Source organism: Thermomyces lanuginosus, assembly GCF_041956635.1.
Source record: "Thermomyces lanuginosus strain ATCC 200065 unplaced genomic scaffold VTN49scaffold_29, whole genome shotgun sequence".
NCBI classification, from domain to species: Eukaryota; Fungi; Ascomycota; class Eurotiomycetes; order Eurotiales; family Trichocomaceae; genus Thermomyces; species Thermomyces lanuginosus.
Window position 1 is genome coordinate 547,591 of NW_027192363.1, and position 11,636 is coordinate 559,226.

The window sequence follows — 11,636 nt, forward strand, 5'->3', positions numbered from 1 at the left end:
TCCCTGAGCCTAACTTATCCAAATTTTGCCAAATACGGAGTACATGTTAACTGCACCATACTCGTACCGGGTCTCCCTAATTCGGTCCCGGCAGTTAGGGCCCTATCCGGTCTTTAGACCGTATTACTATTGTGAGCCCTACGAGGCCCGATGTACCAGACAGGTGGACCGGTAGAAAATATGGCTGCCATGGGATCCACTTCTGGATGGATGTGAATCACATCGATCAAAGATGTATTATTATTATTATTTGAAGTACTATTTAGCGCTGTCGTTCGCAATCAGTCAAAGTTACTCATCTCGTCGTTTAGCTGCCGTCCTCCACTTGACGTCGGCGGTCCCCTCATCCTGTCCTTGGTCCCTCATCTCTTGACAAGGTTCTTCTCCTCCCTCCAATCAGTGAACGGTAATAGCACCCAACATCCAGCCTTGCGGAAAGCACTCGCCTAAACGTACCTCACCCAGTGTCTGGGCCTGTGTTGTGAAAAAGTTGAACACAGCATTTGCTTGGACGGAAGGAATCCGGCAACCAAACTTCTGGGGATGGAGACGACGGTCCCAGTTTCATATAGTTACCCAACTCACGACTTGAGGGCGCTCGAGCCTCGACGTTACCTCCCGTCTCACCAGGAGCCGGAAGTGCCCTTATGGTCCAGCTCACACGTCGCGTTTGCTCCCCCGCTGGCGTCCTCATATGGGACCGGCCATGCTATGCATGGCTATTCCCATGCCTATCAGCAGTTCCTGGGGGGCTCATCGGGTGCACCGCCAATACAGCCACTGCGACAACCAACTTCGACAAGTATGCTTCCGACAGGTGAGGTGCATGAACGATTCCCCAAACCACCGCAGCAGCAAAGGATTCCACATCAAGAGAATCCGGCACCTCAGTACCGTTCCGAGCCACAAGCAGCCAGACTTCCAGCATCGACGGAAGCCGCCAAAAAGGAGCCAACGCCCTGCACTCCCACTGCCAGAGTAGGGCAGGCAGACTTTTCGACGGACGTGGATCTACTGATGAAGGCGATTCAATCGAAAACTCCAACGGAAGGGCAGCTACCGTCGTTGCAACAGTTCACCCAAGTCCAGAATGGCCTTCCAATCACGCCCGCATATTCGATCCCCTCTGTTGGCTCCCGTTTGTTGAATACCACCGCGGCATCGAAATCGAAGCGAAAGCACCAATGCCCTCTGCCTGCATGTGGCAAACTCTTCACACAGAAGACGCATCTTGAGATCCACATGCGCGCACATACAGGTGACAAGCCATTTGTGCGTCATATTCCCAAGGGGATCAATCACAAAAACGTCAGTCTACAGAGTTGCTAATCCTCAGATTAGATGTGTCGCGAGCCAGGATGCGGGCAAAGATTCACCCAGTTGGGAAATCTGAAGGTATGATTTCGACCCTTCTGGAACGTCGAAGTGCTTTAAAAAAAACGTGAGGGTTTTGCTGATGTGCCCAATAACAACAGACTCACGAACGGCGGCATACTGGCGAGAAACCGTTCTCATGCGACATCTGCCACAAGCGGTTTGCGCAACGTGGCAACGTGCGCGCACACAAGGTCACCCACGAACAAGCGAAGCCATACACGTGTCAGCTGGAAAACTGCTGCAAGCAGTTCACGCAGCTGGGTAATCTCAAGGTCTTGCAAGCCTGCCATTTGTCTCTCTTTCTGTCCGTATCAGTCACATTGGCTGACGGCCGAGCTCAGTCTCACCAGAACAAGTTCCATGCTCCCGTGCTGCGACAATTGGCTGCTCGGTTCGCTTCGGTATCGGACGCGTCTATGCTCGCCCCCGAAGAGCGGAACCTATGGGCGTACTTTGCCGAGCTGTATAAGCACAGCAATAAAGGAATCAAAGGCCGGGGAAAGGATCGTAGGGTTGCGATCAGGAGCAAGCCCAATAACAGCAGCAATGGTCCGTCCGATGCCGGAAAGAGTTCGCCATCCCGGCCGAGCAGTGACGAAGGCGGTGTAAGCAGCTGCGACGATGATTGCGAGAACGAAGGCGGATCCAATGCGCCAGTGCCCGCGCCCGGCTCGCAGAGAAACTTCCAAAGACCTCTCCAGCCCGGCCCGACACAGCTGGTCGATGGGAGCCGTTTTCCATTGACAGGTGGACAGGTTTACTTTAGGCCGCAGCCAGTTTGACTGAACCTGACAGCATTGGGCGATCTTCATATGTCTTGTTTATAGTGAACTTTCTTTTGTTTGTGGGATACCCGAGTTACTAAGGGCGTTTTGACGATGGGGTGGGGGGGCAGGGCGTTGCTGCGGCTCACGGCGAAGGTTGGAAGTGGGAATATTTCTTGGGATTTTGCATGATTTGACTGATATCCATGGGTTCATATAACATATTGTATGTACTCGGCAACCCATGTAGCCGGGAACAGCCTTGCATGTCAGCATGGGACGAAGCTTTTTCCTTTGTGTTCGAGTTGTATGTTATTCTGTACTGTATAGTTCCAACTGGTACATATAATCGCACCATTGATCAACCCGCGCTCCCAGTGATGGATGGAAGGGCCTTCTTGGTGTTCTCATAAACCAAAAAAGTTACCCATGTACTAGGCAACACCCTCACGATACTCGGGCCAAGGCCCTTATAGAACCCGGCAACGCCCTCATTGCGCCATATCTGGCGGACGGCATCCCCCAGACTGCGATACACCGCACTCGCATCATACGACTGCAATCTCGTTCGCAGGACCTGGTATGGGTAGGTGATCGCCACGGCAAAGATCTTGGACAGGCCCGAGATGATGAAAAAGTCGAGATTGTCAAGTTGACGATTCGCTGCGGTCGTCGTCGTCGATGAGGTCGACGCAGACGACAACCGGTAGAGCTTGAGTTGTTCGTAGGCCATAAACTGGAACGCGCCGTGACTGACCCCGAAGAGGGCCGGGGTCAGTCCACGATAGAAGCCCCGGAGGCCCTCGGACTGGAGGATGTGCCGCGCGCCGCTGATGAAGGACGGGTACGCGCCCGGTGTGCGTGCACCCGTGGATAGCATGCGCGTTTTGATCACCCAGATCGGGTTTGTAAGGACGGCGGTCAAGAGGCCGGCCGTGCCGGATGCGACAAAGTATTCAGATGCGCCGAGGTGACGCGCCTTGGTCGTGGTGCTGTCATCGTTGTTGGTTATCGTCGCCGCCCTCACGCTCCGGATTGCGTCTTTGATGTTGCCGTAGAAGAGGAAGTAGATGGCCCAGCTGCTGGAGTTACCGACGAGGTTCGGGACCAGACCTCGGTAGAACGCGGCAAGACCGCCCTCGGAGAGGTAAATGCTGCGGATGATGCGGAGAGAACTTCCCACGCGAGAGGGGGAAACCCGATCAACTAAATCGAGATTGCGTTAGCAAAACGGTAAAGAATATAGTAAGGAATGCTGAAGATGTACCTTGCAGTCGCGTCTTGATGAGATCCAGAGGATGCAAACAAAGGGTAGTAACCACGCCTGCAGTGAAGCCAGCTACGGACTCGACGAATGATGTCGATGGGCGGCCATTTTTGTCACTCATCAGGGTAATGTGGTCGGCATTGCATCCAGGATCCTGTCCGTCAATGTTCGAAATTTTTTCTAGCGGAGCGGTTGAATGCTAGGCACGTCAACCGAGATTGCAAAGCTCCGCTGATTCCGACAGCCACCTTTCTCTCCTCACACCTTTCAGATCAAGCTGGGGTTTTAAATGGCCGAGCCCAAAAATTTTCAAGGTCAATGTTTCGCGCTGTAAAGCTTGAGGTAGTAATGATCAAATGAGGATTGATAATCGGGCTGACGGCTTGATATGGATTGATCCGTTTAGCTACGATTTCCACCACCTTCTACTCCAAACGATTACGGCCGATAACTCAGTATGCTTTTTTGATCGTCAATTTGAGTTAATTTGAATCTATTGTACATGAATGCTCCAGAGCGAGCATGGCGCAAGCCGTGAACAGCATCCGGCAAATGTCAACCCAGAACCATTAGCCATCGAATCCGACACTGAGGAGAGTAAACGCCGAGGCCAACCCGTCGTTTTTATCAATGCTAAACTTCATATCCAGCCTGCGATTTTATGTTCTCATGCGTCCAAGATGTTTAAGCCAGAGGAGAGAAGAGCCTGGTGTCGAGTTAGTGAGGTTCGGAGCGGGTATTTCGTAGGCTCTTAGCCAGAAAGCCTGCCGGCAACGTACTTGAAAAGGGAAGGTCGTGGCTCGCTGTGGATGTAACCTGCTCATGACATTGATTGTTAGAGGCAATCGGCAGAAGCCTGGCAGAATCGTCACACACCAAGGTAAATGATGAGAGGAATATAGCCGCTGGAAAGAGAGACGTCAGTTCCCTGCCACCGCGTCGATATATACGGAGCCCAACGCACTAGTGAATAGCGATTCTGGAGACATCGATGACCTTGGCGATGCGCTCCTGCAGAGTTCATCAAGTCAGTAATGTCCGACATTTTTTGTCCAGGAGCCGCATTTCTAACCTTGGTCTCTTCGGAGAACTGCACCATTTTGACAGTTGCTTGGCCGATCAGCGATTACGTCGATATAAGGAAATCACAGAATCAAGAAGAGATGTCGAATCACTGCGGACGGATGTTGAAGTGAAGTTCGTCAAGTCCTGGATCTGAAATTCGAAGCTTTCCAAAAGTTTAGTTTCCGTACTTTTAACTACCGAATCAAGTAGGTGCAGTATTATCTCTAGTGACAGCTTCGAAGCTTTTCCAGTGGCCATCTTTCCACTACATCTCGCCTACAACACGCCGACGTTCGCGATTCTATACAGACGCGATTTACAGAGACTCTGCGATCTTGATTTGTCATTTTGAGGCACCGTTTTCATAGCGTTGCGCCATGTCTGGCGCCAGGCATTGGTAGGTTTCCGCTTTGTTGATTTCCTTTTCCGCAGCTGACACGGACCCAGGGAACAGGATAAGGAGGCGACGGTATACATCGGTAACCTCGATGAGCGGGTCACAGATAGCATCGTGTGGGAGCTGATGCTCCAGGCGGGGCGCATTGTCAACGTCCATCTGCCCAAGGATCGCGTTACCCAGCAGCATCAGGGCTATGGGTTCGTCGAGTTCATGAGCGAAGAAGACGCCGAATATGCGGCGCGGATCATGAACGGGATCCGACTGTATGGCAAGCCGATCCGTGTCAATAAAGCTTCGGCGGATAAGCAGAAAACGGTCGAAGTCGGTGCCGAGTTGTTTGTTGGGAATCTCGACCCGATGGTTACGGAGCAGATGCTCTACGAGACATTCAGTCGGTTTGGGACGCTGCTTACGATACCAAAGGTATGAATTGGATCTTATTGAAGTTATCACCTACAATGAGGCTGACAGCGTGGAAGATTGCTAGAGATGAACAGAACATGTCCAAAGGATATGGTTTTGTGTCCTTTGCTGATTTCGAGTCTTCGGACGCTGCTATCGCCAACATGAACGGGCAATATCTCATGAATAAGCAGGTCTCTGTTCAATACGCCTACAAGAAGGACGGCAAAGGAGAGAGGCACGGTGATGCGGCGGAACGGATGCTGGCTGCGCAGGCGCGGAAGCACAATGTCCGACCGCAGCCTCAGATTCCGCCACAGCTTATGGGAACGCCCACGCCTATGATGGCGGGTGCACCCCCGATGGCCAATGATCCTACGCGTGCCGCAGCAACCACTGGTCCGCAGGCGACTCCAGTGCAGAGTGCTCAGCCGACACCGCCGCCCCCGCCCCCGCCTTCAGCGTCGCGTCCACCGACGCAACCGCTGTCAGCGCCGCCCGCCGGGTTGCCTGCGCGTCCACCGCCATCACAGGCAGGATATGGTGGTCCGCAGACCTTCCCGCAACCAGGATTCGGTGCTCAGCAGCCGGGCTACCCTCCGCCGGGTCCTCCGCCGCCGGGCTTCGGACCGCCGGCTGGGTTCGGTAATCCACAAGCAACGCCACCTCCTTTGCCTCCTGGTTTCCAGCAAGGTTACGGGAGAGGGCGGTGATCTATCTGCGCGGCGGTGCGTCTATGAGACTCTGTATGATATGAGAATACCCGTGCACAGCATGACAGCGACGTGTCCCGAGCTGCTGTGCATTTGAATACTCTGACTACGACAAAGGTCAGTCAATATGCTGTAAAAACAACCGGCGCGGACATCACCCAGTCCAAGAGCAGATACGACAAGAACTAGTGATTTGATGCATGCATACAAGGAATTTCATTTCCTTAACGATAGTAATGTAAGACATGACGAGGATCAAATGAAATGCAGCGGCTGTATCTAGAAAATCAACGAAGACTGAAGAGACAATATTAAAAGAGCGACAGACACCGAGCCTGAGATGAACCCTCGTAGAACGAGTTTTCCGCAACGTTAGTACCCAGCCGGATCAACCGGAATCAACGCCAGAACAAAAATATGCCAGAAGGAAAGATTCAGAGCAAGACCACGTCCGCAACCATTACACGTATGAAGCAACGATGGAGAATCCGTCATACACCTCTCATGCGCTCACGAGAATGAAACGAATTTGGGATCACGCGGTCGACCATCAGGTCCGATATTGTTTTTGGCAAAGCGCTGCTCCGTATATAACCGTCGCGCCTCGTCGAAGTCCACCCCGCGGGATCGCATGATCTTGCGAATCTCACGTTTCGCTTTGGTGTCCAGACCGGCGCGAGTGTCGCCCGCGGCTACGTTGCCGGCGAGATCGAAATCGGAGGATGTGAAACCTGCTTCGATGTCGCCGGTGAAACTGGTGGGGAGGCGGTCATAGACGTAATCCGGTACGGGAATGAGATGGAGCCAGCGGTTACGAGTGAGATAGAGAGCTGCGTTCCCGAGTCAGCTTCTGATTTAATAATACCTGGAGGTGACGAGGTGCGTTTGGTACCTGTGCCCGAGACCACTACCAGGAAGACTAGAGAGTAGAGCAGATAACCCATCGTTGCCGGATGTAATGGAACTCTCTATACGGAGTACGGACGGATTGCGGCTGCGGGATGGTGGTTGCCCTGTTCTAGCTAGCTGACGATGGAGGATTGCGGCGGGAGAGAACGCTGCCTCGACGAGTTTTATCCCGGTCGAGTGTCGACAGACATCGTAGGGAATTCGGATCAAGAACCCGTTCAGTAGTATCGGGCCAAAGTACGAGGACGGCGCAGCAGGGCCATGCCATGCGACGACGATGATGATTGGGCATGTGCAAGTGTTGATGTTCGGCCATTTATGCCTTGAAAATCAGGCAAAAACAATTTCGAAACCAAAGTTATTTCCTGCCTCAGGCACCGTACTGACAAAACAGGACTAGCCCAAAGCGGTCTCGTTAGCGAGGAAATTCATCCACACAGTTGCATGGCAAAGTAAAGAATAGCAACGAGCCGACCGAGAACTTCAATTGCCATTGCGTTGCTGATTGCTGAAAGCCCGTCAACCCGCCAAAATGTCGAACGTCTCGAGCGACCTCGTCTGGGAAATCAGCCGTATGTGACGCCCCCGTTTTTTTGCGAGTTTGATCCGATCGTTTGGCCGGCGAATGTGGAATCATTGTCGAGAATACGACGGAGCTGATAAGGAGATTTATTACAGGCTCCCAGAATGCTTACCTGGTGAAGAACAAGACGGCTGACCGTGCTCTGTTCTCGCGGGATCCTCTGAACCCGCTGAACCTGCACTCGCGCAAGGTACTTCAGTCTACATAGGACCGCATTCGTCTATCTAGGAGCGCAATGCTAATGGGACAATGTTTCTGGCTACAGCTGGCGGGATTTGTCAATGACAAGGTATGAGATTTTTACCTGGGCTAGTTGGGAAAGGGGAAAATGAGGACTGATCGTATATGCAGGCCGTCAACGTTCAGCCGACCCCGGAGGGCGGTGTTGTCCTGCTCTCCAAGACCGTCTCCAAGGGCAAGTCCCCCGCCGGGAACATTCGCAAGGTGACCTGGGGTCCTCGCCAGCCGAACCGCAAGTAAGCAACTCCCTCTCCGATCAACAGCGTCGTTTTCCGCAGACTAAACACCAATCGTTCCATAGGATTTACAAGGCCATTGCCGACGCCACCGCCCAGCGCGGCTACCGTGCCGACCTGCGTGAGGCTACCGTTGCTCGTGCCAGCGCGATCCGCTACTCTCAGCGCCCCAAGAAGGAGACTCCGCCGCCCAAGCTGCGTGGTGCTAAGGCGCGCGCTGCTGCTGAGAAGGCGTAAATGGGTTTAAAACTTCGGAACGGGGTTTGTCGGGCTTTGTTGAGGGTAGAATTGTGTATATTGCATTGTTGGAATCACAAAATGCACAAGGCGCCTCGGTTCGGCTTGGTTTTTGACAACCAAATCACGTCTGAGCAGACGAATTGCCTCTCCAGGAATAAGGGCACGAAATTGAAGCTTATAGACGTGAATGAAATGAACGTTCAATCCTCATTATGGTGGTTCATATCATTATTTTTTCAATTGTGTACTCCGTATCGCGCATGCTGCATGCAACGCGGCATGAAATGGATGATGTCACCAACTTCCGAACACGGACGGTGCTTGCGATCTGATATAGTGCTTATGCCGACTCGGAAGTCGTAGGCGTCCGATGCTCGCAAGGTATCTGATATGGTAATTCAACAAAAACAGCTCTCTTCTATCCGTGATATTCCGGTTCTCCGGACATCGTACAGTAATTGAGCCGCGGACGATAATTTTTAGGATATGGGATGCAGCAATTGATTCCTAGAACGGTACTTCTGCTTCAAAACTGTTGTAATGATGCGATCTTCGTAGGAACTGAGATCACGTTCATTGAGAAAATTCCGAGGACTATCGAATGGACACCGGCCAGACATAAACAGGAAGGCGCCCTCCTTCCCTGCATTCGTGCCGCCCGATCCCTCCCCTCACAAGATCACCAGCACCCCACATTTGCCGCCCCTCCTCGGCCCCTCGGTCAGTGCTGGATCGCGACATCAACCCTAGTCACGTCGCTCTTACCTCTTTGTCTGCCCCCAAATTTCTGCTCTTGCCCTCTTTGATTTTCCCGGTAGGTTCCTTCCCTGAGTCGCTCTGTCCTCGTTCCTTGCTTCCTTTTTGCAAAAGCTTCTTCTGGCCGTGTGATATCATACCTTCTGACTCCTCACTCACCCCAGGAGCAGCCATCAAGCCTTCACGATGGTCAAAGCAGGTAGGCATCACATCCAATTCAGCTATTCAGCGATCGATTGCTCATTCATCTAGTCGTCCTCGGTGCCTCTGGTGGCATTGGCCAGGTATGTCAACCGAGAGCTAACGAACCAAACTTCTGCTTGTTCTAACTTGTCTTCGGCCGTAGCCTCTCTCGCTCCTGCTCAAGGCCAGCCCCCTCGTTGATGAGCTGTCCCTCTACGATGTCGTCAACACCCCCGGCGTCTCGGCCGATCTGTCTCACATTTCCAGCGCTGCGGTGCGTCCATGTTGCGACATGAACCGGCAGACCGTGCCCAGCTGACAACCAACAGAAAGTCGAGGGTTATCTGCCCGATAATGACGGTCTGAAGAAGGCTCTGACCGGTGCCGACATCGTGATCATTCCCGCCGGCATTCCTCGTTCGTCACCCCGGCCAACTCCGAAGCCTACCATCCGGAAACTGACAAACAATTCTCACAGGCAAGCCGGGCATGACCCGTGATGACCTGTTCAAGGTCAATGCCGGCATCGTCCAGAGCCTGATCAAGGGCATCGCCGAGACCGCCCCCAAGGCTTTCGTCCTCATCATCTCCAACCCCGTCAACTCCACCGTCCCCATTGCCGCCGAGGTTCTCAAGGGTGCCAATGTTTTCGACCCCAAGCGCCTGTTTGGTGTCACCACTCTGGATGTGGTTCGCGCAGAGACCTTTGCTCAGGAGTTCTCGGGTCAGAAAGTCCCCTCGCAGACCACCATTCCCGTGGTGGGTGGCCACTCCGGCGACACCATTGTGCCGCTCTTCAGCAAGGCCAAGCCTGAGTTCCAGATCCCGGCTGACAAATACGATGCCCTTGTTCACCGTAAGTGGGATTGCCAAACCACGCAAACGTAGCTGATACGCTCTCCAGGTGTCCAGTTCGGCGGTGATGAGGTCGTCCAGGCCAAGGGCGGCGCTGGCTCTGCCACTCTGTCGATGGCCTACGCCGGCTTCCGGTCAGTTCTGCGATAAGTCAAGACCGTTACTCATTACTAATGACTTCTCCAGATTTGCCGAGAGCGTGATCAAGGCGGCCTTCAAGGGCGAGAAGAACATTGTCGAACCGACCTACGTCTACCTTCCGGGTATTGCCGGTGGCGAAGAGATTGCTAAGGCCACTGGCGTCGACTACTTCTCTGTTCCGGTTGAGCTTGGGGTAGGTGTTCTTGTGATTTGATCTCTGATGAGCACATGCTGATATCTTCATTACAGGCCAACGGCGCCGAGAAGGCCGTCAACATTCTTACCGGCGTCACCGAGCAGGAGCAGAAGCTGCTCGATGTTGCTGTTAAGGGTCTCAAGACCAACATTGAAAAGGGTGTCGACTTTGTTAAGAACCCTCCGCCGAAGTAAGCCAATTCATATGCAGGCCCCCTTGCCTCGTCCGAACAGTGTTTCTCTTCGTCTGCGCGTGATTGCTGGGGAGGGTATGGAGATCGCAGCTAATTATGTCTGGTTGGTAAGATAGGTTGTAATTTCCTAGGACCCAGATGAGACGAAGGACACGAGACATGGGGCAAGCTTGAGGCTGGCTGCATAGTTAGAGGCTGTTGGTAAAAAAAGAGAATTCATGAAAATCTTCGATCCAGGAACGTACATCGTCAGAGAATAGACACAAGGTAGTAATCACGGCTTGGTCGTAGCTTTGATCTGGAATGTAGCGCCGGGCAACTCGGAAGTCTCTGCCTGGACTGTGGCATTGATACCGAGGTTTGCAAGACAGCCGCGTATTAAACCACAAGGGAACCATAGGTACTGCAGAAGTCAGTTTCGAGGAGCTGTAAGAACATTAGGAAAGGAAATGAGTCATACGGCTTCGGCTCTTGCAACGGCATCGCTTCGAACTGCCATACTCATCCGTGTAAAAGGCCGAAAAGTATTATCCGTGAGCACATAGACGCCCTACAAACGGCAACCATCACTCCGAGTCAGACACCCAATCAATTGAACTGTGCCAATGCCGCAAAAGCGCCGGTGGGAGGGCAACAAAACGTACGCGATGGTTCGTCTTGAGATTATCAACCTGCTTCCGGAAGAGAATCGTCCACATATCCTTGCAAAGAAACTTGATCACGTCCAATGAATCCGTGAACCGGGGGCGATCGCGCGAGAAACTGAATTGAGTCCACGTCAACATTTCTAAGTTTTTCCCCCCTTCAGGAAATTGGGAAGGCGGCGGGATGGGGGACGAACCGCTCAGCGAGACCCTGTCCAACTCGATACCCCAGCGCTTCAAGCCGATAGTACGCGGCTTCCCGCAATTCCTCGTCCTCTAATATTCTGCTGATGGTGGTTGGTTCGGGTTGTGAGTCACATTTTGATCCCGTCGTCGACTGCTGTTTGGAGAGGGCTAATCGCTCGGCCATCGGGACGAGCTCGATGAGGAGAAAGTCCAGGCTGGAGAGCGAGAGGTAGCGGTCTTGATGTTGACCGGAGGAGAGGGAGGTTTCAGCCATTGTGTCGCTTGC

General features: G+C 53.0%; 8 protein-coding genes across 8 annotated transcripts; 4 read left to right on the top strand and 4 right to left on the bottom strand.

The window, feature by feature from the left end:
• Positions 1–543: 543 nt before the first annotated feature.
• Positions 544–2,159, top strand: VTN49DRAFT_3717 (uncharacterized protein; the record flags this gene model as incomplete). Its single annotated transcript, XM_069411583.1, has 4 exons — positions 544–1,272; positions 1,342–1,395; positions 1,476–1,649; positions 1,719–2,159. 4 exons carry the CDS (start codon positions 544–546, stop codon positions 2,157–2,159), a joined length of 1,398 nt encoding a protein of 465 aa, XP_069268187.1.
• A 343-nt stretch (positions 2,160–2,502) lies between these two features.
• Positions 2,503–3,529, bottom strand: VTN49DRAFT_3718 (uncharacterized protein; the record flags this gene model as incomplete). The annotated part of the gene is made up of 2 exons (XM_069411584.1): positions 2,503–3,347; positions 3,409–3,529. The coding sequence occupies 2 exons, from the start codon at positions 3,527–3,529 to the stop codon at positions 2,503–2,505; spliced, it is 966 nt and encodes a 321-aa protein (XP_069268188.1).
• Positions 3,530–4,850: 1,321 nt separating this feature from the next.
• Positions 4,851–5,988, top strand: VTN49DRAFT_3719 (uncharacterized protein; the record flags this gene model as incomplete). Its single annotated transcript, XM_069411585.1, has 3 exons — positions 4,851–4,870; positions 4,921–5,296; positions 5,353–5,988. 3 exons carry the CDS (start codon positions 4,851–4,853, stop codon positions 5,986–5,988), a joined length of 1,032 nt encoding a protein of 343 aa, XP_069268189.1.
• Positions 5,989–6,498: 510 nt separating this feature from the next.
• VTN49DRAFT_3720 (uncharacterized protein) lies at positions 6,499–6,932 on the bottom strand (the record flags this gene model as incomplete). The annotated part of the gene is made up of 2 exons (XM_069411587.1): positions 6,499–6,818; positions 6,881–6,932. 2 exons carry the CDS (start codon positions 6,930–6,932, stop codon positions 6,499–6,501), a joined length of 372 nt encoding a protein of 123 aa, XP_069268190.1.
• A 497-nt stretch (positions 6,933–7,429) lies between these two features.
• VTN49DRAFT_3721 (uncharacterized protein) lies at positions 7,430–8,193 on the top strand (the record flags this gene model as incomplete). Its single annotated transcript, XM_069411588.1, has 5 exons — positions 7,430–7,469; positions 7,576–7,670; positions 7,746–7,769; positions 7,832–7,956; positions 8,022–8,193. The coding sequence occupies 5 exons, from the start codon at positions 7,430–7,432 to the stop codon at positions 8,191–8,193; spliced, it is 456 nt and encodes a 151-aa protein (XP_069268191.1).
• A 6-nt stretch (positions 8,194–8,199) lies between these two features.
• Positions 8,200–9,090, bottom strand: VTN49DRAFT_3722 (uncharacterized protein; the record flags this gene model as incomplete). Its single annotated transcript, XM_069411589.1, has 2 exons — positions 8,200–8,370; positions 8,962–9,090. 2 exons carry the CDS (start codon positions 9,088–9,090, stop codon positions 8,200–8,202), a joined length of 300 nt encoding a protein of 99 aa, XP_069268192.1.
• Positions 9,091–9,138: 48 nt separating this feature from the next.
• Positions 9,139–10,643, top strand: VTN49DRAFT_3723 (uncharacterized protein; the record flags this gene model as incomplete). The annotated part of the gene is made up of 9 exons (XM_069411590.1): positions 9,139–9,151; positions 9,205–9,236; positions 9,299–9,409; positions 9,465–9,552; positions 9,614–9,991; positions 10,040–10,124; positions 10,177–10,324; positions 10,381–10,517; positions 10,637–10,643. 9 exons carry the CDS (start codon positions 9,139–9,141, stop codon positions 10,641–10,643), a joined length of 999 nt encoding a protein of 332 aa, XP_069268193.1.
• Positions 10,644–10,794: 151 nt separating this feature from the next.
• VTN49DRAFT_3724 (uncharacterized protein) lies at positions 10,795–11,624 on the bottom strand (the record flags this gene model as incomplete). Its single annotated transcript, XM_069411591.1, has 4 exons — positions 10,795–10,923; positions 10,981–11,070; positions 11,165–11,282; positions 11,362–11,624. The coding sequence occupies 4 exons, from the start codon at positions 11,622–11,624 to the stop codon at positions 10,795–10,797; spliced, it is 600 nt and encodes a 199-aa protein (XP_069268194.1).
• Positions 11,625–11,636: the final 12 nt, after the last annotated feature.